Source organism: Festucalex cinctus, chromosome 1 (assembly GCF_051991245.1).
Source record: "Festucalex cinctus isolate MCC-2025b chromosome 1, RoL_Fcin_1.0, whole genome shotgun sequence".
Taxonomy (NCBI): domain Eukaryota; kingdom Metazoa; phylum Chordata; class Actinopteri; order Syngnathiformes; family Syngnathidae; genus Festucalex; species Festucalex cinctus.
In genome coordinates this window covers 49,706,036-49,731,084 of record NC_135411.1, presented here as the reverse complement: position 1 = coordinate 49,731,084, position 25,049 = coordinate 49,706,036, and the positions used below count along the sequence as shown (strand labels likewise).

At 40.5% G+C, this 25,049-nt stretch overlaps 1 protein-coding gene and 1 long non-coding RNA gene across 3 annotated transcripts in view; one reads left to right on the top strand and one right to left on the bottom strand.

The window, feature by feature from the left end:
• The first annotated feature begins 16,467 nt into the window (after positions 1-16,467).
• Positions 16,468-25,049, top strand: part of LOC144032278 (extracellular serine/threonine protein kinase FAM20C-like) — a 10,640-nt gene continuing 2,058 nt past the window's right edge. Inside the window, exons 1-7 of one of the 2 annotated variants that reach the window (XM_077540043.1) lie at positions 16,468-16,622; positions 17,397-17,867; positions 19,749-19,927; positions 21,956-22,034; positions 22,111-22,203; positions 24,481-24,596; positions 24,736-24,868. In XM_077540043.1, the coding sequence (XP_077396169.1) occupies positions 17,398-17,867; positions 19,749-19,927; positions 21,956-22,034; positions 22,111-22,203; positions 24,481-24,596; positions 24,736-24,868 (1,070 nt within the window). In that variant the 5' untranslated portion in view covers positions 16,468-16,622; position 17,397. Of the gene's footprint in view, positions 16,623-17,396; positions 17,868-19,748; positions 19,928-21,955; positions 22,035-22,110; positions 22,204-24,480; positions 24,597-24,687; positions 24,869-25,049 lie in introns of both variants that reach the window. The other variant, XM_077540035.1, reaches the window with a different exon arrangement.
• Positions 21,862-25,049, bottom strand: part of LOC144032301 (uncharacterized) — a 5,896-nt gene continuing 2,708 nt past the window's right edge. Inside the window, exon 3 of the long non-coding RNA XR_013287766.1 lies at positions 21,862-24,881. This is a non-coding gene — a long non-coding RNA (uncharacterized LOC144032301). The remainder of the gene's footprint in view (positions 24,882-25,049) is intronic.

Below are 25,049 nucleotides of genomic sequence, written 5' to 3'. Positions count from 1 at the left end.
GGCGACACTTCTCCTTCACTCACTCTACTTCTCTTTAACACGCCAAGCACGGCAGAAGAATTGATTGTACACGGTAGGCGACAAGCGACAGCGAATTACGTATCGCGTCGCCTCCCATGTCAAACTGGAAACACGGGAGGCGAGGGGGTACTTGTCGCCACACACGGGAAGCGACAAGCAGTTACGACGGCGGCAGAGACTGACGTCACCCTCTAGCGCGGCTTGTTGAGAACGGATTTGATTGGCTATTAAATTGGAGGGAATCATTGGAAATGGACGTTCCACTACATAGTTCGAGGATGAAGATTCACAATATATTACTGGAATATTACTGAACTATTGTTGCTTAGTGTCCTGTTCACGTCATGGAAATCATTTTGCCGTGTATCGCACTGTCGAGCATGCCCCGCGTTCAATGGCTCATCAATGAAACCTTCGCTGATTGGTTGAAGCCTCGGCGACGCGACAAAAGTTTAACGTCATGGTTTATTTATTTTTTTTTTTAATTGTTTTTATTGTTTAATGCCTTTATTAATTTCAAGATCAACAAGCACCCAAATCAAAGTGAGCACATAGAACAGAACCGTGCTGTCGCGACGTTTCAACATTCTAGCATCGCATCGCGGACCTACGCATGCACGTCTACGTGTACGCGCGCGATTTTTCACAAGCACGAAGGTCGCGTGTCGCCGAGGGGGAGAAGGGGAGGCGAATTTTGCCTTGTCGCCTTGCTTCCATAGGAAATGAATGGAGAGCGAGCAACGTCGCCTCCCGTGTGGTGAGCCCCTGACCCAGCGAGCAGCGGTGAGCATGAATGGCTAGCAACAAGCTACACTACACTTGCTACACTAAGAGGAGAGCGATAGACAAGTGCAACAACTAGCTACAAATACTTTTCACCATCTAAACAGTGCTACAAATTTAAGTATAAAGTGCGTGGAGCTGCATGCTGCAGGAGCTCAAGTCGTAAACCGTCAGTTAGGGTTTGTCATATTTTGTTCTTTTGTAATGATCCTTATTTGCATCTGTGGATTTCTCAGAAAGGGGAATAAATTCTGTAATTTTATTTCAGCAAACCACTTATAGTGTATATGTGTGTACTTTTCTCTTGAATAGAGCTCGGAAAAAGATCGGCTGATTATAGTTTATAGGATATTTTTAAGATATATTTTTATTTAACTGTGCACCTACAGTCAGAGGTTTAAAAATGGTTACACAGCATTTATATTTTATTTGAACAACAGCATTTTTCATGAACGAGGTGAAGAAACCTGTTTATTATTTATTCATTTGATTTAACCCCTATTCAATGAAATATCCGGTTTCAACAAAACTATTTGTGACATATATTTAGCTTTGACTCAAAATTTTCTTGCGGAGGGAATATATATATATATATATATATATATATATATCGGATATCGATATTAAGCCAAAATATATTGAGATATGAGTTTTGGTCCATATCGCCCAGCCCTAGGCAGATGCATACTGTATACCCACGTCAACCTCTAAAAATATATTTTTGAAAAATGATTGCGCCTATAAGGACTCGGGTTCAAGTCCAGGCTCCGGCCTTCCTGGGTGGAGTTTGCATGTTCTCCCCGTGCCTGCGTGGGTCTTCTCCAGGCACTCCAGTCTCCTCCCACATTCCAAAGACATGCATGGCAGGTTGATTGGGCACCCTGAATTGTCCCTAGGTGTGCTCGTGAGTGTGGATAGTTGTTCGTCTCTGTGTGCCCTGCGATTGGCTGGCGACCAGTACAGGGTATACCCCGCCTGCTGCCCAAAGCCAGCTGAGATAGGCTCCAGCACCCCCCGCAACCCTTGTGAGGGTCAAGGAAATGGATGGATGGATGGATTGCGCCTATAATTCGTACTTTATGAATGAATGACGTCTGCTCGGTACAGATTAATGGCGCTAAATGAGCAAAATGCTTCTGCACCTCCTCGGTCCAACCTCGCTTTCTGATAAAGTCATCTGTCTCGCAACTGTTACTATACTACCGTGTTCTTGGCGCAAATCCATTGCCATGTGTGGTGAATCAGGCGCAAATTTGCTCCCAGCTGTCATAATTTGTGGGCGTATTTGTGCCGGTATATGATTAGAGCAATATCCTTAGTGAATTGGTGGTTAACAGGGCGCAGACTGTGGGTGCAGCTGTGAGCAATATTTAGCGCTCTTAGCGGACGCAGTGCTTTCTTAGTGAATCTACCCTTCAGTTATCCTATTTCAGAACATGTCACTTGCTTGTATCTGAACTTTTCATCAATATAGCACTTACTAAAATATTACTAAGTGTTTCACAGAAGAACAAGCAAAGTAAAAGCATGCATGTTATCAGATCATCAAACAAGCAGGTCAGACAAATTAAGCCAATGACGAGATTTAAAAGAGTTAATTGATTGAAGTAAGCTTGACATTCTATAGACTACTACATAAGCAAGTTTTTATTACAAGCACTTCCTTAAATGCATAACATACTCCATGAAACAGTGTTTTAATATTCAGCATAGCAAATCATTTAGTATGCCTACCGTTGCAAACAAGTGAAGCGTGATCATCAGACGTTCCACCAGGAAATACATCCCCGTTGTTGGTGTTTTGCCTCTGAATGATAGGTATAAGTTCCTTCACCATGGAACTGCAGAGGTACAAGTCCAGCAGTATTTTTGAAATGGTCAATTTCATTCACCCTCTGCTCTTGACACAGCTAAGCTCACTTGACCTCAACTAATCATCATGGCAACGGGGAAGCAGAGGGCCGTGTTTTTGTCCCTCTCAAACTGGAAATCTTAATGTGATCCTATGGTGAATTTGAACATGTCTTTAGGAAAAAGTGCAACACCACAGCAGCTGCAAAAGAGAAGGAGGCGGCGTGAGAGAAGGTTACTTCGGTCAATGGGTATTGGTTAGGTTTAAATGTATCACAGTAATATGGCAGGGGAAAACTGCTTGAATGGTAGCTCATTAATTTATTTAATTTAGGTGCAGTGGGGGAGAAGCACACTTATATAAGAATAAATAAGAATATAAAAATTAAATATAAATACAAATATAAAAACATTGTTCAAACAGGTAAGACCTCTGCATATTCTCACGGGTTTACCTCATTTTGATCCTGCTTTACATTGTAAAGTAAATATTAAGTGGCTGTTTGACTACGCAGTTGTTTTATCTCCAACATAATGGTGTTTACACACACATAAATGTCTTTTCATGTTCTGTTAAATAATTAAGCCTATTTAAGCGAATACAGACTTCTTCTCAGCAGAAAGAAGGCAGATGCCTGTAAAATGGGTGGTGGTCCAGCACCGCTACCTCTAACAGAGGCAGAGGAGCTGGCCTTATGCCAGAACATATAGGAAGGCTAGTGGCAGAGGGAATACCTGGAGGGAGCTCATCCGTTCTGAGCCAAGACACAAGTGCCTTTATAAAATGTAATATGCCTAGAACTATTTCTCTTTTTTTAAACCTATTGAAAAATATTAGGGGTGTGAATTGCCTCGTACCTGACGATTCGATTCGTATCACGATTCACAGGTCACGATTCGATTCGATACCGATTAATCCCGATACGAATTTATAAGTCGATTGTTGCGATTTTTTTTCATTCAAATTTAGAAAATACTAATCAGTAAGCTTGTAGAGTGTAAGATTTATATGAAAATGTATTATTTATTTATCTGAAATTTCAGTCTTATAGAGGTTGTAATCTGTTTCATGTTTAAACAGCATTAAAATAAAATATTAAGGCTTAATGTTCCGTTCATATAACATTCTTCCATGCTTAAGGTGTGAATCCTAAAAAAAAAAAAAAAAAAAAAAAAAAAAAAATCGATTTTTATTATTTTTTATTATTTTATTATTATTGAATCGATTCGAGAATCGCGCGATGTAGTATCGCGATATATCGCCGAATCGATTTTTTTTAACACCCCTAGAAAATATATATTATTATCCCTTTCACGTCTTTTTTCTTTTGTCTCATTCTGATGGTGCCATCTGCCTGGTGGAGCCCCCTCACACCATCTCAAGACAAATATTTAATTCCCTGTGCAGTAATGCTGCACCTTCATCAATGAGCATTGTCAAAAGGACATGCTATGTTTATGAAAAAAAAAAGTGGAGTTTTAATATAGGCCTATTGACTGTGTTTTTAATAACACACGGCAGAACTATAGCTGTGTTTCCATTACAGTTTTTGCAAAAATAAAAGCGATATTATTGTACTATTTCGATAAAGTACAATTTCGACTTGTAAGTGTTTCTATTGAAGAGCGTTAAACTTCAGAGGCGCAATTCTCATAATGCCCCGGCTCGTGAGACCTCGTTGTTCTGTAGGAGATGCTCCTGATGTTTACGGAAGATGGTCGCTCGGCGTTTCTAAGATTACTTTAAAAACATCTCTCTCCCCTCATCGGGCGGGATCGGGCATTTGGTGTTGGTGCTGTGTGCGTACGCCCTTATAAATCGTGTTATGGTGCGGACGGATATAATGGATTTCAACGACGACGTGCGCCATATGTCGCTTGATAGCTCGTTGCCTGAACGGCCATTTCTCATGTAACGATATGGAGCGTGCACGGTAGTCTTGGTGCTATAGCTAAATCGCTTTGTGCTCATAAAGACGTGATGTCCTCGGGAGACAGTTCCGACACGAAAGCGAGTGGCCCCATACTACTTACTTCCTTTCCTCCGTGACCATGCTGGGTGTTATGATCAGTGTTACCACTAGGAGTCGCTGCTGTCAATGAGTGTTAAAAGGAGTGATGAGGAAGAGTGGATGAAGACGGATGGTGTGTGCATGTGTCGACCTGGTGAAATAAATGGCAATTGAAGCAACAGCCAACATCCTCAGCATTTATTATCAACACGAACACAACATGGTACCAGGAGTGAACTGAGTGAGTTGGACAACCGCCGTGGAAGCCGACATGGATTTGAAGCCGCCAGAAAGTCTGAGTCTGACGGGGAACGTCGACGAAAATTGGCGTGCTTTCAAGCAACAGTTCAACTTGTATGCAACGGCCATGGGATTGGACACCAAGCCGGATTCAAGAAAGGTAGCACTGCTGCTAACTCTTGCTGGGCCACAGGCCATTGAAGTATATAACACGTTCGTGTTTGATGCGGCTGAGGATTGTGAAAAGATGGACGTCGTGCTTGCTAAGTTTGATGCGCATTGCACTCCGAGGAAGAACGAGACATATGAACGGTACATGTTTAGGTCTCGTGTGCAGTTACAAAATGAGCCGTTTGACAGTTTTGTGACGGCCCTGCGTTTGAAAGCGCAGTCATGTAATTTTGGGACATTAAAGGCCTCGATGGTGAGAGACCAAATTGTTTTTGGCGTGGAAGACAAGAAGTTGAGGGAGAGACTTCTTCGTGAGTCCGAGTTGACTCTGGACATGGCTATTAAAATATGCCAGGCAAGTGAGCTGTCCCAGAAGCACATGAAAACGTTCACCGAGATGTCAAGTGCCACACCACCAACGAGCGAAGGAGCACCGGTTGGAGCTGTGTCATATCAGAGCGGGAGACGTCGCCAAAAGGCCCGGACTGCACAGCGGACGGAGGACGCCACGTTTTTATGCAAGCGCTGTGGATCACAACACAAGCCGAGGGAATGCCCAGCGTTTGGTAAAGTATGCTCCAGCTGCCACGGGAAGAATCACTTTGCCAGACAATGTTTTACTAAAAAGAAAGAGGTAAAGAAAGGGAAACATGCAAATGTAGTGGATGACACAGATTTAAGTGACACCTTCTTTGTTGGAATGGTGAACATGGAAAATGAAGAAGTAAAAGTAAACGGCATCACAAATGAGGACAAATTGATCACGTCTCTGCTGATCAATGGAACTATAGTGACAATGAGACTGGACACCGGTGCGAAAGCAAACCTCATTAGCATATCTGATGTGAGAGAAATGCAGGTAAAACCCAAAATACACAGGAAGAGTTTGGGGTTGAAAGATTACAATGGCCAACCTATAGAGTGTTTTGGTACCTGTAAACTGAATGTCAGTGTTAAAGGTAAAGAGCACACTGTACACTTTTCTGTGGTGAGTGACAAATGTGAGTCACTGTTGGGTGACGAGAGCTGTGAAGAGCTCGGGCTAGTGAAAAGAGTGTACTGTATTGAGACAGATTTGAAATGTGACACCAATGCAATTGTACATAACTTTGCTGATGTGTTCAAAGGTTTTGGTACACTGCCCTTTATATACAAAATTCAGCTGAAGGAAGGCGCCCAGCCAGTGGTGCACGCACCACGTAGGGTCCCAGCTCCATTGCGTGAAGCCCTCAAACGGGAACTGGACAGGATGACGAGCCTTGGCGTGATCGAAAAGGTGGAGGAGCCTACAGATTGGGTCAACTCCATGGTCGTCACAAAGAAAAAGAATGGTGAATTGAGGACATGCATGGACCCAAAAGATCTGAATGAGAACATCAAACGTGAGTACTATCAAATACCCACAAGAGAGGAAATCATCGGTGAAATGGCAGGAGCAAACTATTTCACGAAACTAGATGCTTCACAAGGTTTCTGGCAGTTAAGACTGGATGAGAGCAGCACTAAGTACTGTACCTTTAACACACCTTTTGGGAGGTATTGTTTTCTTAGACTGCCATTTGGGATAAAATCCGCACCAGAAATATTCCACAGAGCAATGGAACAGATCATTGAAGGCCTAGAGGGAGTCAGGGTTTATGTTGATGACATTATTGTGTGGGGCTCGACTCTCCAAGAGCATAACCAGAGACTTTATAAAGTGATGGAGCGCATACAAAAGTATGGACTGAAACTCAACAGAGCTAAGTGTGAGTTTGCAGTGCAAGAAATTCTCTTCCTGGGTGACAAACTCACAGCCCAAGGAATAAAACCAGATCAAGACAAAATAAAAGCAATACTGAACATGCCAAAACCAACAGACAAAACTGGCGTTTTGCGCATAATGGGAATGGTAAATTTTATAGGCAAATTTATTCCCAACCTCACAATGAAAACAACTTGCATCCGTGAGCTGTTACATAATGATTGTGACTTTAAATGGGCTGCAAAACATGAGCAAGAGTGGCAAAGGCTAAAGGAAACTCTTACTGGAGTACCTGTTTTAGCCTACTACGACCATAGAAAAAATCTCAAAGTGTCTACTGACGCATCCAAAGATGGTATTGGAGCAGTACTTCTGCAAGCAGAGGGACAGTACTGGAAGCCAGTAGCTTACGCGTCAAGGGCTATGACAAAAACAGAATGCAAGTATGCCCAGATTGAAAAGGAGTGTTTAGGCATGGCATACGGGTTGGAACGGTTTCACAGTTACATCTATGGACTGCCGTCTTTCACCGTGGAAACTGACCACCGCCCGCTAGTCTCCATTATCAAGAAGAATCTCAACGAGATGTCACCGCGCATCCAGCGCTTAATGATGAAAATACAAAGGTATGACTTTGAGCTGGTCTATACACCTGGAAAACACTTGGTACTTGCAGATGCCTTGTCCAGAGCACCTGCTGAGAGCGGCGTGAGTACAACTGGTGAGGACATTGAAAGTCACATAAACATGGTGTTGAGTGCTTTGCCAGTATCTGATGTAAGAACCAGACAAATTGCTGACGCAACAACACATGACACTGAGCTACAGAGTGTTATTCAGAACATGGACAATGGATGGCCAGCTGGTTCATGCCCTCGCTATTGCCATGTTCGAGGAGATCTCAGTTTTGTTGAGGGACTATTGCTGAAGAAAGGAAGAATAGTCATCCCAGAACCTCTGAGGCCAGATCTACTAAATAGAATACACGAAGGACACCTCGGAATAGAAAAATGCAAAAGGAGAGCGAGAGAGTCAGTGTACTGGCCTGGACTAAACAAGGACATTGAGACTCTTGTGAGTCAGTGTGAAACGTGTCAAAAACACAGAAGCAAACAAAGCAAAGAACCAATGGTGATACCGGAAGTGCCCATACCCCCTTGGCACAAGGTAGGGATGGACTTGTTTCACCTTAAAGGAAAAGACTATCTTGTAATCATTGATTACTTTTCTAACTTTCCAGAAATGGCATTGCTTGCAAACACATCATCGACATGCGTGATCACACACACCAAATCCATATTTGCCAGGCATGGTATTCCACACATTGTGGTGAGTGATAATGGACCATGTTTCAGTAGCAGGGAATGGCAAAAGTTTGCAGAGCAGTACGAGTTTTGTCATGTGACATCAAGTCCCCACTATGCACAATCAAACGGTCAAGCAGAAAAAGGTGTCCACATCTTAAAGCAACTGCTGAAGAAGGCTGCGGATAGCGATTCTGATCCGTACATGGCACTTCTAAGTTACCGTGCATCTCCACTTCAGTGCGGACTGTCACCTGCAGAACTACTGATGAGCAGAAAGCTACGCACAAAGCTTCCTGCATATTCAAATGCTACTACACAAAAGAAACTTGAGAACAAGCTAAAAAACCAGAAGATGACACAAAAGTGATTTTATGATGTTTCAACCAGGCCACTGTCTCCACTGGCAAACAACGACCCAGTTAGGATTGAGGATGCGGATGGTTGGAATACAAAAGGAACAGTATTACAGGAAGTTGCACCAAGATCATATACAGTCATAACGGAGGATGGACAAGTGCTCAGGCGAAATCGTCGTAGTCTCTTGAAGACTCCACAAGCATCCAGTGAATCCCACAACGCTCACCCTGGACCGCTTGGAATAACAACTCCAAAACCTCCAATGAGCTGTAATGCAAACATTCCACCGGACAAAAGTGCGTTGAGAAGGTCAAAACGAGAAATAAGGAAACCGGATCGACTGGATTTATAAAGTTGATGTTAAAAGAAAAAAAAAAGAAAAAATGTTAAATCAAATGTTCGCTTTGATATGTCATTCGAGCATGTTGGAGTTTGCAAAAATTTGAAAAAAAAATCAAACTTACGTTGATATTAATGTTTATCGTTGATTTCATCACCTCAAAGAAAGGGGGATGTTATGATCAGTGTTACCACTAGGAGTCGCTGCTGTCAATGAGTGTTAAAAGGAGTGATAAGGAAGAGTGGATGAAGACGGATGGTGTGTGCATGTGTCGACCTGGTGAAATAAATGGCAATTGAAGCAACAGCCAACATCCTCAGCATTTATTATCAACACGAACACAACACTGGGGTCACATGACTACAGGGAATGCGCAAAAAGTGTTTCCATTTCACTTTTGCGAAATACTTCTATTTTGACATGTCTCAAAAACCCCCTCGTGAGAGCATAATAACTTTTTTGCGATATTTGAGGTTTTTTTCAAAAATCCTGTTTCCATTAGCAGCTTGCTTTTGCGCAAAACTGAGGGTAATGGAAATGCATCTTTCTCACCAGCTGACTGAATGAATGAAGAAATCAAATTTCATGTGTAGCTGAAAGGAGGCGGAGAGAGAGAGAAACTTTTTATTGAGATAAACTTGGTTCCGACCAGGTTAGGTTCTTTATGAAACGGGCTACAATACCTCTCTTTCTCTAGTTTGAGTTACCTCACTGTCTGTAACGGAAAAGTCAAGATTTTCCCGCATTTCAGAGTTAACAAGTCTAAGACTTTTCACTAAACCTTGGCTGTGTCCAAATGTCCACCCTTATCCCCTTAACCCCGCATTCACTACATGCATTATAAAGTGGCTTCATATATAGTGCCCTTATTCTGTTTGGCGATTAGGACAGCCAGCTCACTACTTTCTCTTCGTTTCATGTCATGTGACCGCGGTACCTGTCATGATGCACTGGCAAATAAATCTCTATTTATTGTGAATAAAAATGTTTTAAAAGTCTTTAAATTTCCTATGTTGTAAATATTTCCAACTAAAACAAACTAATTACTTCCGTGCAACTGATTCCAATGACAGCTAATCAGCCAGCTCTGGAGAAGCCTGATAACGACCCTCACCTGCGTTGCAATTGGAAAATTTGGAAAACAGGCTAGCTAGGGGGGCCTGAGGACCGGAATTGAGAAACACTGGTCTAGACGGTGGTGATTGTCAGTCGACATGGCTGTGATCTGGCTTTAACATAAAGTACATATTTGTCATCCATTCATACCAAAATAAATTCCCTCTGCATGTTAAACTATCATATATTCAACAATATACACCGGTAGTAATTTAAAGTGATGCAGAAACCGATGCCATTACATTGTGAAGGGTTTCTAAATATTGTAGTTACCTTCATAAAGGGAGCCAAAAGAAAGTATTAGAAACACTAAATGGTATTATACACTGCAGTTCTGTACCACTGCAAACAGAAGTGGCAGAATTTTATACTAATTATGATTTGTATCTCTTGTATTGGCGCTTATTAAATCATGCTTGTGTGCCTTTTGAAGTGACTATTGTGTACGAAAACACTGAAAAATTAGATCATTTGCAAAGTCTCACTTTGTCGCCTTTGCTGATCCTGTTCATAGAAAAAATAATTGCATGACTCCCCTCCCTTCTAATTGCCCCTGCCTTTTTATTTTTACTTCCGACAAATGAGACGACTACTACCTTCTACAAAAATCTACACTCATCTTGAGCTCACAACAGGGTTCTCATGTGGAGAGATTAGATTGTTTTGCAGGTTGTCACCTTGTAAATAACGAGTTGTAGAATGACAACGAGCAATGGGGATGGGCAGAAGTAATGTGAAAATGAATAATAATTCACATGGGAAAACAAGGACTGCTAGATTATAATTGGTTCAGTGTTGACAAAGGCGGTTACATATAACTGGCATGCTGAACACAATGGCCGCCGAGCACTACTTAGTATTCTATGCCAGTTTCCTCGTACTCGCCGTCTGTCTTAACACCTCCGACATCTCTCTCCCTACGCCCCATCCCTTCCTTTTCTTCTCTATTAGCATTATGCCCACTTTACATCATTTGTTCCTGTTTCTCCAACCTGTTTAACGCTACCACTTTGCTGTTCACCCTCTGTCTTTTGTCTCTCAACCTCACACCTCTCTCCTTACTCTGTCTATCCATATTAAATATTCATGGCCATCCATACTGTGAGTGTAGCATCCACATGCGTCAATGCATTCACAAAGATCAGGCCTATGAGCTTTGAAAGGAGCAAGGAAAGAACGTGAGAGGATCTATAGCCCTGGCCTGGAAAGTAGAAGAGGTGATGAAAGAAACAAGCTGTGGCAGTTCATGCACACATGATCCCAATTTCCAACCAGTAGTAACGTTCATTTCAGGTTGATTCACAATTTGGTGCATTTTGGTGTCAACATAATAACTGATATGTGGCATACCCATGTGGTACCCTTCAGTCCCAGCTGATGAACTGGAATGACAGGGTGATGATGATAATATCGCACTTCTTTGCGACAAAGAATGAAAATGGAAAAAACAAGTGGACAAGTCAATATTCAAACAGGTCTAGTATTTGCTGGAGCAATATTACGCTATTTAGTATTTTTATTTAATGTATCATTTACACTACATAAAATAAATTGACTAATACAATAGACATTCCCCAAATGTGCATACACCATGAAAATTATATTTAGGGTCCATAAAACATTATCAAGTTAAAATTCAAGCACATTTAATTAAGGACATTCAAACCTTGAAAATACATCTTATATATATACATTTTATATTGTAGCTGCTCCTTACCCGTCTGTTACGTAGAGATGTAACGATATCCAAATATCACGATACAATATTATCACGATATGAAGGTCACTGTACGATAATTATCATGAAATTGTGGGGAGGTTGACAATACAAAAAAAAGGTCACAATATTGTATTTAAAAAAAAGAGCTCATACAAAAAAAAAAAAAAAAAGTGTTTTTGTACATTACAGCAATGCATATAAACAACCTACTATCTCTAATAACACTTAATATTGAGGCACTTACTTGCTTAATGCAAGCACACATTGAGTTCCTTAATATATTCACTCGGTTCACAAGCATATTACGTTCCTCTTCATCTGACCATTAGCATGGATTTTAAACATAGAAGGGCCAAAACATGCCTTATAAAATTAAACTGCACTAAAAAAAACTAGCCACCAGAGGGTGCTAGAACTGCACAAATGGAAACCAACCTGATATTTTTTAAGAAATGTTCTACTTTCAATATTGTGACCATATATTGTGGCAGTTTTAAGATCACGATATTGTCGTTATACAGTGATACCTCGGCTGACGAACGCTTTAGCTCACGAACTTTTCGCCTCACGAACATTAAATTCGCGAGAATTTAGTCTCTGCTGACGAACTACTTTTCTGCGGACGAACCAAACCACGCGGTCGAACAGCACCACGGTGGCGGCCACGAGAAGCTGACGCACGCTCACGGCGTCCCAGTTCGTCACCCCCTTTCTTTTAGTGCGGACGCGGTTTGTGTTTGATAGACATTTTGAGTGCATTTTTGCTATTATGGGATCGAAAACGACCCCACCACAGGCTAGTGTTAAGCCTAATGCTTACCAGCGAGGGACGGCGATTCGGCGGCGCGTTTGCATTGTAGTCAATGGAGTTCGCGCCACTAAAAAAAGCGAAAGTGCCATCACGTACCTCAAAAAAGGAGAAAATCGTGCCACGGCTGTTTAGTCCCAGGAAAGAGGTGAAAGTAGTTGGCGGTGCTCACTTTTTGTTGACTCGCTAAAGTGCTCCACTTCCTTGTTCACCAAGGGACACACCTCCTCCGCTCCGGTGAGCACGAAAGTGCGAATGAGCGACAACCGTTCCATAAACACTCTACGCGGTGAAACGCTCGCGAATGAAGTAAGTCTACCATTGCTACCATCCTTAAGAACTACCATCACAAAGTAAAATAAAACGACTTTATTATACAGTACAATTTATTTCTTTAATTACAATACAATAGCACATTTATTATACATAAAATAAGGTATATTTATGTGTAGTTTTAAGGCTTATTTAGTAGAAAATTACGTTTTATAGGGACCTGGGAACGGATTATTCTCATTTTAATGGTTTCTTATGGGAAATAAATGTTCGGAAGAACTTTTCGGCTTACACACACTTTCTGGGAACCAATTATGTTCGTGAGCCGAGGTATCACTGTACTTAGATCCCTAGTGTCACGTGACTCACAGGTGAAATCCTAATCCCAGCTGACTTTTGGGTAAAGCCTAATTTATGCCTCCACGTTTGCTCTCGCGTTGATGATCGCCGTAGGTCACATGATCGACGCGAGCCATGAATTTTAAGTGCCGCGTCGCTCGTGGCTGGCTGCCGTGCACACGTCGCCAATCCTTGAACGCCGTAGATGGCGGGGCGTAGCTCGTTTCTGATTGGTCCGTTCGATGGCGTTTTTTCTTTTTTTCTCTCTCTCTCCCCGCCCCCCGCCCAGATAGTTTCCGTGAAGGCAACTGGCGGCGCAAATCGACTTCCTGCTCGGAGACCACGGCTGTGCATGTGGATATGTGCCTGGGACGAGAGGCGGAAAACAACAATAACTTAAAAATAAATAAATAAATAAATAAATACTGTGTTCGCTAAGCGCTTGGCTGTTGTGTTTTGGAGAGTTTGGAGAGTACCGGTGCAAATTGGCAATAATTAATTGCCACGGTGATGAACTTACTCTCCCCCCGGCTTTGTTTCGTGTTTCTGAATTAAATTGAACTTCCTGAATCCGTCATAAAATGCAGAGGAATCGCCACTCTGTGGCGTCCCAGCCATAGCGACAGCGGGACTTGGTGTGAAACTCCAGCAGACACCGATGTGTATTGTGATGTGTATTGCGCACAAGTCGGAAGGCAAACGCACGAGCGGAGCTCCAACGTGACGCCTCCACGCGAGCTTCTCGCAGAAGCATACTGAGGCCTTAAGAGAGGCTGGGTACACCCTGAACAGGTCACCAGCCAACTGCAGGTCACCTTGAAAATACACATTAAATACATTTTCAAGAATTCCCAACACCAATTATTCCTAATGGTCTGAAGTGTTCTGCTTTCCGCATGGTGGTGATGTATTATGCATGGTGCAGAACAGACAGACAGAATTGTTACCTTGACAATGAGTTTAAGTGCAATTTTTTGACTGAGGAGGAAATATCCTGACCCTCACTGACCCCAAATATGTATGTTGTTCACATATAAATAGGAAGACTTTATAGAACACAAGCTCTAATCTCATACTTTATGGCAACATGCACATGTAAGCCAAGTGACAAAATACAATTCAAGCATTCATTTGGTGTCTAGTTAATACTTGAGTTGATTGAAAAGGTCCTCTGCTGCACATTTCCCTCCAACATGCCAGATGTGATTCTGGAATGAGTTTATCTTATTATCCTTGGTTTGCATTTTGTTATGGCTGTCTGCCTGCCTGGTGGATAAAGAATGTGCACGCTCCAATTAGATGTCAAATTCTGGGTTGTTTCCAAGCAACCTACATTAAATTGCACCAGCTGTGTAAGGAGGAGGCCACCAGACCTTTGTCTGTATTTTATATACAGTACTATGACAAGTGTAAGGTTTTAGATGACAAAAACAGATGAAAATGAAATCTGACAAATTCAAAATGATGCTTAATTAATAGGACAGCTCAGATGAATAATACATTACTTAATGGGACATCGTTTGATAATGTGTAAAGTGTCACAGATTTAAAAAAAAAAATGGTGAAATTAGTATAGAATTTTGAATAGGGAAACACTCCAAATATGACAAATAATTTTGGAAAATGGTCCACTCATTTTACAGCTCATATTGACAAAAAATATAAATGTGCCTGTACACTCTAACTGTATAATACCATATAATTTTCTGCAGATTTGAGCATAGGCCTATTCTTAAGGGACCTGCTACAACACTCATTATGCATTCAGACCTAAAGCAGTTGGCTAATTAACGGAAACATATAGTAGTTAGTTAGGTGGCAACATTAAATACACTGACCCCTTTTTAATCTGTAGGAGCTAGAGATGCTCAAAGTAGAAGAATCATAAGCCGTTTTTAAACAATACAATGAATTTGTACATGATTGAATGAATGACTGAATGCGTGATTACTGTAGAGAAAAAAAAAAATCAACACAACAACTTATTGTTATTTCGACACAGTTTTGACATTAATAAAATTTGCCATTTAGGATTTGGGTCGGAAATAACACCACATGTTAATCAATACCTTCTTTACACAACATTCAATGTTGTCCTTGATGAGATATAGAATGCCTCACAAAAAAAATATTCAAACTGATGATTGTGGGAATGCTTCAGCATTCCCACATATGGTATTGTGATTTTTATTCTCCACACTTTTTTGCCGTGTAACAACTCCCACATAATACTTCGAATTTACATTGTTCAAATTTCAACTAGCTTCAAAAATTCACGCCTCCCGGGGTATATATTGTCTGATTCCACATTACTTACAGTTTCTGCACAATTTAACATTTAATATCAACTTTTCCCCATTCACTTTCAATGGGACAGACTTATCATCATTACCAGGTGTCTGACACTGCTCGGTGGTAAAAAAAAAAAAAAAGCATTGTCCAGTAATCAGGAGGTTATAATTTCATAATTTATCTCTCAATTTATTTAATAAGCATTCCACATGCATTCAAATCTTAGCATTCAGCTATTAGCATTCAGCTTTCAGCATTACCACGCAATTTCTCCAGAAATTGCGCTTAGTCTTGTGTTTAGTGTTATTGTAAGACTACTTCACAAATAGGGTTTGCTTTTCTGGTGTAGCAAGGTAACAGGTCAGCAAGAGTGTGTGCGGATGTGTGCCCGCAGGTGCCCAAACAAATAACTAACACCTTGTCATGCCTTCTTAGTCTTGGTTTTTCCAGGAGCTCACTGGTTTCTTGTATATGAAATTAGAGGCACACGAGGTCCAGCGATTAGCTTTTTTTTTTTTTTTTTTTTTTTATAAACAGATCGGTTGGCTGGCAACTCGTCCAGGGTGTACCCCGCCTACTGCCCAAAGCCATCTGAGATGGGCTCCAGCACCCCCCGCGACCCTTGTGAGGATGGATGAAGAGATAGACACATATATATTTATCACACACCACGGCCAAGTCAGAGTGACTGTTTAAGAAATATGAGAAACTTTTTTTTTTTTTTTTTTTTTTTTTTTTAGGCGTCATGAGATTTGCCCTAGACTTCAGTGCTCTGACATGAAGACAAATCATATGTGAAATTTAAGATGGATTTTTTGTTGTTGTTGGAGCTTAAGGATTTGGGTATATCATAGTCTTAATTTGGGAAAAATACCCTTGACCACTTTTGTAAAGTTAATCAGTGACTACTAAGTGGAAATCCATTACATTTGAAATTGTAATTAGATTTTTTGCATTATACTGCCACGTCACTGACCATATGTTTTTAGCATGCTAATTTTGCAGCTTCTATCTGTGCTCCTCTCACTGTCAGACAGGCTTAAAGATCATTTGTGTACAGAACGGGTCACAATGACATAGGTCACCGCAACATGTCTCTGTTCTGTTTGAATTGAAGTGTGCCATAACAAACATTTGAATGCACACACTGTGGTAGAATTCGCAGAAGAATCCGATATTTGTCTCATTAGCCGAAGAAGTAGGGAACAGAGAGTTGGAGAAGAAATAAAGGTCTTGAAGGGAAGAGATGTAAGTAATTCCTTCCGCTTGCGGTACCCGAGGGAATTTGGGAGCAGCAAGTTCAATAATTTATTGATTTTTCTCTGTGAGCTTTTCTGTACCTCATGTAAATGATTATTGGATCTTTTTTTTCTTTTTTCTTTTGAACTTAATGCTTGAGTTGCTCATGAACTAAAACTAGTAGATTTACAATTCACCTCTGGGTGTAATATTGTTCTGAATGTTAACTTATTTATATCTGATCTTGTTGTATTGACAGAAGTAAGTAAGAACCATCACATTTACATTCTGATGTTCTGATTGTTCTAATCTTAACTTATTAATATCTGATCTTGTTGTATTGACAAAAGTAAGTAAAAAACATCACATTTACATTACCGTGTAATCTATTTGAGTATGCAAACTATTTGCTCTAGGGTTTGCCCTCTCTCTCAGCTTTTACACACGAAATGTTCCCATACAAGTCTGAAAAACATTGGTGGTTTCTGGGCTGGTCCACGATTAGTCTCTAGACCACAAAATAGATGATTCAAGTTACCATGGCAACAGCAGAGACACTATTCTCACAATCAGAAGCTGTTTGAGGTCAAACTATTGTGTAGTGTGTCTTTAAGTACTGTGGGTGAAAAAGAAATCTAAAAAAGTAGAAGATAAAAATTAGTTCAATTACACATTGAGTTAAAAGAAAAAAAAGGAAAATTTTGTGATTAGGTGTGAAGTGGTCAAGGCTCAACAGCTCATTTGTTTTTCAAGTGTCTCCTTCTGTTCTTGCCTATTTTCCAGCATGGTGACGCGGAAACTAGGCCCATCCACTCGTTCTATCTATCTTTGCCTGGCCTGTCTGTCCCTTGCTCTGCACATCATTCTAGCAGTCTTTTGTCTCACTGTCCTCCAAACAGCCTGCGTCATTCCCAACTCATCTTCCTCCTCCCTAAATCCAAGAACAGATAGCCAGAAGCATCAGTCGCTCTCCTCCTCTTCACGTACACTATCAATAAGTTCCCAGAATGGCAAACCTTACAAATCAAATGCCACCGGATTGCATGATGCCATTGGCACAGAGATGAAAAGGATCGGCGCAGGAAAGGTAAATCAAATCGTCGAGGAGGCCTCGATGCTGGAGGCACTTTTCAAGCACCCGCTGTACAACTTGCCAGAAGTAGCACTGCTGGAGGATGACTGGTTGCTGAGGGTGAAGAAAAATGAGGATGGTTATGATGACAAGGAGGAAGGCATCAATAGTGACAGTCAGTGGTGAGTGCTATACTGAAATTGTTCATCTGATATTGGATGGGTTATTGGTGTAAAACAGAGTGCTGTAGTTTTGCTGTTACATAACCAACCTGAGTGGTTCGTGGCCTACCTTTTTTTTTTTTTTTTTTTTTTTAAACATCAAACACTACTTTCTTTTATCTTTCCATTAAGTGGTTTGGGAAATGGATGGATGGATGGTAAAAAGTCCATATAAAGTGAAAATAAAAATGGCTTGTAAATTTGACACAGCACAAGGACAAGTACTGTGTTAACAACCGTGCAAAGTTTAAATGACACACACACAAAAAGCCCAACTTTATAATAAGGGTTTTAAAATAATGAAAAATTAAGCTTTTCTTCCTGCTCTCAAATGCTGTGGGCATGTCCCTTAAATGCGCTGAAACCACACCCTGCTCAACTGTCAATTGTCAATCAAATACCAGGCTTCTTTCTTCTGCCCACACATCACCACGTTTGAGCCGCGAACAATATCAACTAAAAGTCTCCGGTGGCTGAAATCATGTAAATCCCAAACTATAAATGAGCTGTCCCAACCCCAAAAATAAGCGCTAGCCACAAAGTAGCTCGCAAGCTAACTGAGGCGCCTATCGGCAAATTGATAGTCAGCTGACTAATTTGCTGTGTCACCTCCTCACTTGATTTTCTATCAAAGTGTAGGTCCAAGTAACAGATAAATTCATAGGGAAAGTGAACTGCTAACAGTGGAACGGCAAAAACCTTGATATCATTGACACTCATTGAAATGCTTTGGGAACAGGATTTATTATTATTTTTTTCCACAATCCACAAAATGCTTTAAAAAAAAAAAAAAAAAAAAAAAAAAAAAAAACTTTAATATATGTTTTACACTAAAAAGCAAGGGGAAAAAGTTGAAATACATTATCTATGAATTTAAAAATATTCTAAAAAAAATAAAAATATTTAAATACACAAGGCAATATGCAACTTTCTGGGTTGCAAATCGCATCTGTCCTGGGATCGACTTACTAAACACAGTGACACATTCAGACTGTTGCTCACTCTACATGACAGGCATGTTAGCACATACGTAATTCCTGTCAGTTATATACGAACAATGCTTTATGTTCAACATATAATGGTAGCCTGAATAATGTAAAATAAATTACAATTGGGAATCTGGCTATGCTAGCTAGCTAACTGCACATTGTGGACGTAGAAAGGGGCCACGCAATTATAACTAATAAAAGAAACTTACAATTGTGCTGGATAGCTGGTGATACGAACATGACTCGCTGAATGTGATTTTAGTAGAGTTGGCTATTCATGCCAGACGTCCAGGTGTGTCATTGGGCGCCCACAAATTCTGGAAAAATTAAATGGAATGAAATTCTTTCTTTCTGTATTTTTCTAGACTTTGCATTGGTAGAATTGGGCGTAAGTGGGTGTATGCGTCAATGTATGTCATTGATGGAATGTAGCCGACTCCCGGCAAATCGAAGCAGCTCCCCTCATTCTCATTAAAATCATGGCAGTGGAAGCGCACCCGTGCTTGACATTGCGGAAGCAAATTGACTCGTTGGGTTCCAAGAGATGAGACTGGCACACGCAAAGTGCGTTTAAGCAGGTAAACTGTCAAATTGCGAGATGCGCCAGGGATGTGGCAGCCACATCCGCTGGAACACCCATAGAGGTGTAATGCATTCCCAAACATTGTAGACTGGACTTTCCCCGGCACCAAAATAAAGATGTGCCCGTTTTTATGCCAAACGCACATGTGCCTGTCTATAAAAAATAAGGACCTTATGATGTACCTGGACACAAATCTATGAATTGACTTTACAGGGTCTTTAAGGTAATTGATATTGGCATATCTCTCACCACCCAGTGTCTCCTTTAAAGGCAGAGTGCAAGTCAAGAGGAAGGCTACGACAAAGTCTCTTGGACCAATGATGCAGAATCGCACCCACCTTGGTTGCGATTCCACTTGGGCATTACACGGTGGGAACTATACAAAAGAAAGGACCCGACTGTGTCAAAGCTGACTCATTACTTGGCAACGCAACACATCCTTGGAGCAGGTGAGGAAAGAAGAGAACAAGAATAAGCGGTATGGTGCAGAGTACTGATGTCAGTTCCGGTATTGTCTGAGTGCTCAAGACAACAAACATCATGCAGCGACGAAGTTATACAAAATGCATAGATTTATGCATAAACTGCTCGGAAGTGTAACGTTATATCTGAAACATTGCATCATTAGGTAAAGACAAGTTTTAGTCCCATTAACTCCATTTGTTATTATATACCTTTAGTCGTCTTTTGGGTTTAAATGCAGACTGACATGATTTGGCACTTCATGAGAGAAAGCTGCATTGCTCAACAAGGCAAGAATAAATTTTGAAGCTGACCTAGCTGTTAACCATAATGGTCCCAGTAGTGCTTAGTTCTCATCTAATTATGATAATTCCGTTTCTTCTTAGTTAAACAGAAAAACAAAGTCCCTACCATGCTCCTTGTTTCATTTTTTACTCATATGCCTTTATAGAAATGAGTCTAGTCTGTGAGAGAGCCCAAGGCAAGATGGGGAAATTACAGGGTTTTTTTTGTTTTGTTTTTTTAACTTGTGGAGACAGTAAACTGTGCCAAAGTTTACATTCAGAGCAGGGAACCCTTTGGAGATTTTTCAGAACAACAAAAAAGGGGGGCACACACACACAAGCACACGTGTCATGCACACACCCACATTTGCACAATCAAGGCTGACCCCTATGAGAAAAGTATACAAAATGGAAAAAACATTAACCTTACTATGTCACTATAAAATAATTTCTTATAACTTCCTTATACTGTTTAATTATTGATATGAAGAAGGTGGAGGTGTTTGTCCATTACCTAAATCCATATTGTATTCATATTATTGCCATGGACAACTTATCCATAGAGGGCAAGGCTATTAGGAGTATCACTATGTCAGAAATACACTTTGTGCAAAAGAGGGATGTCTCAGGCATATATCTATGACTGGGTAAGGTACATTCTGGATGAACTCATACATAATCAGGTTTGTTTTGTTTTGATTTTAGGCACCCTGCTCAAAATCTCAGCACAGTGCAGAGTACAGTAAATTATACATTGAGAAGTGTGTATGCTGTGAAGACAGCAGATACAAGCTGATTTTTGGTTGTTTTTGTAGGACCTTTCGCTCTAACTGACAGACCTATAGAATTATACTAAATATTTCTATTCTCTATGTTACACAAATACAGGCTATAAAAAATGAACACCCCTCTTGTAATGCCAGGTTTTTGTGATATATAAAAATGTGACCTATAACCATTATAATTAAGTTGACAAAAAAAATAAAATAGTGAACATAATTCAGATCACGTGAAAATGAAGCTAATGGGTTGTTTGCAAATTTCCTAATTCCAAATCATTTAAAGCCTAGCATAGAACAAAGTGAGTCATCATGAGGTGGCATGGCTCAGTGGTAGACTGGTCATCTCACAACCTGAAGGTTGTGGGTTCAATCCTCAACACACGTTACAATGTCCAAATGCCCTTGAATATACTGAACTCTAAATTGCTCCCATTGATGTATGAATGGGTGAATGTGAGGCTGTGTAAAGTGCTTTGTACACCATATGGTGCAGCTATAAGTGCAGTCCATTTATCAAGTTGAGAGAAAAATGGCACAACAATGACAAAACCAAAAACTGCACGTCCATCCAAATTTGAAACTTGAAAATGAAATGAAAACTGGTCAGGTAGGATGCCAAGAAGCAAACAGTAACATTAACGAAGCTGCAGGAATTTTTATACTGACTGCTTCATGTCACAACAATCTCTTTTCGTCTTCATATTTGGCTATAGAAAATAAAACAATTTATCTTACCTTATCAACTTATCTTACCAATTTATCAAAAACATGTCATTGGCAAAAGGGCGTACATGTATAGACATTATATTCTGTTTAAATGACAGATCAGATGTTACATTTTTAAAAGATGTTTTAATCATTTGTCAAGACAGCATGAGTTGTCACTGAATGGTGTGATTCTTTTCTTCCCCTCACAGGAACATAACCTTTATTTGTCTTCATCTTTCAGTTCAAAAATCAGGAGGTACTCAGCTCAAACTGCTGATATCTTTCCCAAACTATGGACAAGCTCTGCTCAAACCTATGAAGTAAGACCGTTGTGTCATAATTCTATAATGCTCTCCCACATCCAACTCAGCGTGAGTATTTTTCTCATCTATCCAGACAAGCCAGAGACACAGAGACTGATGTGAACCTCTTTTACTTTTCCGACTTTGAAAGACACAATGCGGAGATCTCAGCTTTTCACCTTGACAGGTACCAAGAATTAATTTCTCTGTGAAGCCTCAACTATATTGTGAAGAGAAAAGAAAATCTCTAGTGGGTGTGTGCATCTCTCCAATAAAAGACAATTTGATTCGTATCTCTGTTGGGTGCGATGCGATTCAAGGACGGTACATTTTAAAGTGGAACGATTCATTTAAGATTTGATTCAGGGGGATTACGATTTGATTTGACAAGGTATTGCTCAGTTCGAGTGTATGATGCAATTACCCGGTAGTTTCTTGTTGAAAATAGACGATCATTTCACAGTATGAATTAACTTGTCATTACTGTTTACTTTGTTATCTTTATGAATGGGTACAAGCTCTCCAAAGCCCAAACTATTGCATCTAATCAAATTCATAGGCAAATCATCAGCAATATCAAGCTGATTTATAACAGATAATATTTTAGCGATAGTATTTTTGACCGGTTCAAGCTATATTGAGTCCAAGTCATTTGTTCATGTACCAATGCACTTACTTACACCTTTTAGATCAAAATTGATTTTCCTAATTCAAATCGTTTTTTATTACACCCCTTAAAATCACCTAATTTATCCTAACTTGGAGTAGAGGCTGTGAAGTCCTTGCACTTATCTATCTTTGGGAGTCACCTTTGGGACTTCCAATTGCCAGCCATGCATGGCGACACAGCAGATTTTTTATTTTTTTTCCTCCAATTTTATTAATGGCAACAATTGCACCCTAGAATTGATCATTTCTATTTCCATTATTTCCTAACCAAAGTAAACTTTTCAAAATATCAACAAATCAAATGTCAATTACCATCCAGTGTTCAGATCAGAGGTTCTGCTGTATGTGAAAATGGATGCAATGAATGTAGTTATTAACTAGAGCTGTGAGAAGCTATAAAAGGACCCTTGCAACCCTGGCCACGTTGAGGTTACTTGCATGTTGGGGTACTGTTACATAGGACAAGGACCATTTAAAATGTAAATGTTTTTGCCAAGCCTTGTGTGTTTCATTAAAATGCCAAAAATGGCGTGCAATTCCCAAAATAAAATCAAAATGCCGGACTTCCTATTAGGTTTAGCATATGGCTACAGAATACTTTTTTGTTGGTCATGGGCTGATAGGTATGCCTTCCAATTTTCACAAATCTATCTGAATCATACAATGCTTCATAAAAATGTGTATAGGGGGCTATTGAGCCATTTATTGGTAATTGCGACAGGTCTGATGTGTGTGCAAAGTTTCGTGAGTTTTTGCCCATGTTTAGACCTACTAAAAAAAAAAAAAAAGCACAATTTTTGTTGGCAAACAATGCATCGCTGCAGCAACGGCGTGCGACAAAATAAAAAGCTTTCGATAACTTTTCATCTTAGATATCTTAAAGGGATAGTTCAGATTTTTTTACATGAATCTCCATTTCACTGTGTGGCGCCCTGTAGACAGCTGATAGACGCGTTGCAGACAGCTGATAGTCGCACCTTCAAACTTCAAAAACACAACTTTTAGATTAGTGCGCGTTTATCAGCTGCATGCGGGGCACCGTACAGTGACACGAACGAACAGCAAAGTAGTTCCCAGCGGTAATGGTGTCTGACTTTTTTTCAGGAGAGAGTTTGTGATGCAAATGTATTACTCTTTTGAACACAAATTGTTTCTAGAAGAAAAACACTTATGTTGTCTCAGGTATATGTGATGATACAGCCCAAGTCTGAGGTCAATCGGGTTAACCGTGTAGGACAAAGGTGCAAAAGTATGACCCCTGTAAATGTGCAAAACTTTAAATACTCATAGCTCACTTCCTGTTCATTTGAGCATACTAGTACCAAAACTTTTTTGATCGTCTCAGGGTGCTACACGTGCCACATATTTTTTGTAGCCGTAGGTCAACCGTAGCGGGACAGCTCTCCGTTACACATATGTAGGGGGTGCTACAGACCCAATTTTTGACACTGTTATATGGCGACTTTAAAATATCACATTTTTTGCTAGGCCCGATGCGTTTCTAAAGTTTGGTGATTTTTAGTTCACGTTTAGTGTCTCAAAAACATTATCATTTGTGGAGAAGAAGAAGCGGAAGAAGAAGAAGAAGAAGAAGAAGATTTCCTACAGAAACAAGAGGGACCTCGCAACGGGCCCTAATTAGTATAAGTCAAAAACAGCTAGAGTACACCAATTTCTAAGAAGCTTATACTTAGACATAACTGCCACCTACAGGACAGAAGTGTTCTGCCTCAATGGAGCTGTGCTTTTTCAAAGTGATTTTTGCTTCTGATCTCTGTGTTGCTCTGCGTCTCAGACTGCTGGGCTTCAACAGAATCCCCCCAGTGGTCGGTCGTCTCATCAATGTCACCAGTGAGATCAGAGAGATTACTACTGACCGCAAGCTGTCTCGCACCTTCTTTACTTCCCCTGGTATGCTCCTGCTCTGGGATTTTGTTACACTCTCGCACTAAAGCCACTTTAATGTCCTTCCACTAAAATGTGTCTCTCTGACTCCCCCTAGCGGGGAATGTGTGTTTCTATGGTCAGTGTAACTACTACTGCTCAACAGAGCACCCACTGTGTGGGCAGCCACACTCACTGGAGGTATCCTTGGCAGCCATGTTACCCGACCTCAGCCTTGCTCCTCGCAGGTCTTGGAGGTCACCATGGAGACGATCCTACAGCCGCACCAAATTGGCCCAGTGAGTACTCCACCTGTGTCGGATGGGTAGAACTTTTGTTAGACTATAATACTTGTGAATTGAACGGTGAACATTTTAGAGTCCATTGGGAAATAATTTAAGGCATGGTTTCAAACAAGACAACATCTCACGGCACACCAAACAAAAGTAACACAAAAAATATTTGTCCTGACTTCACTTA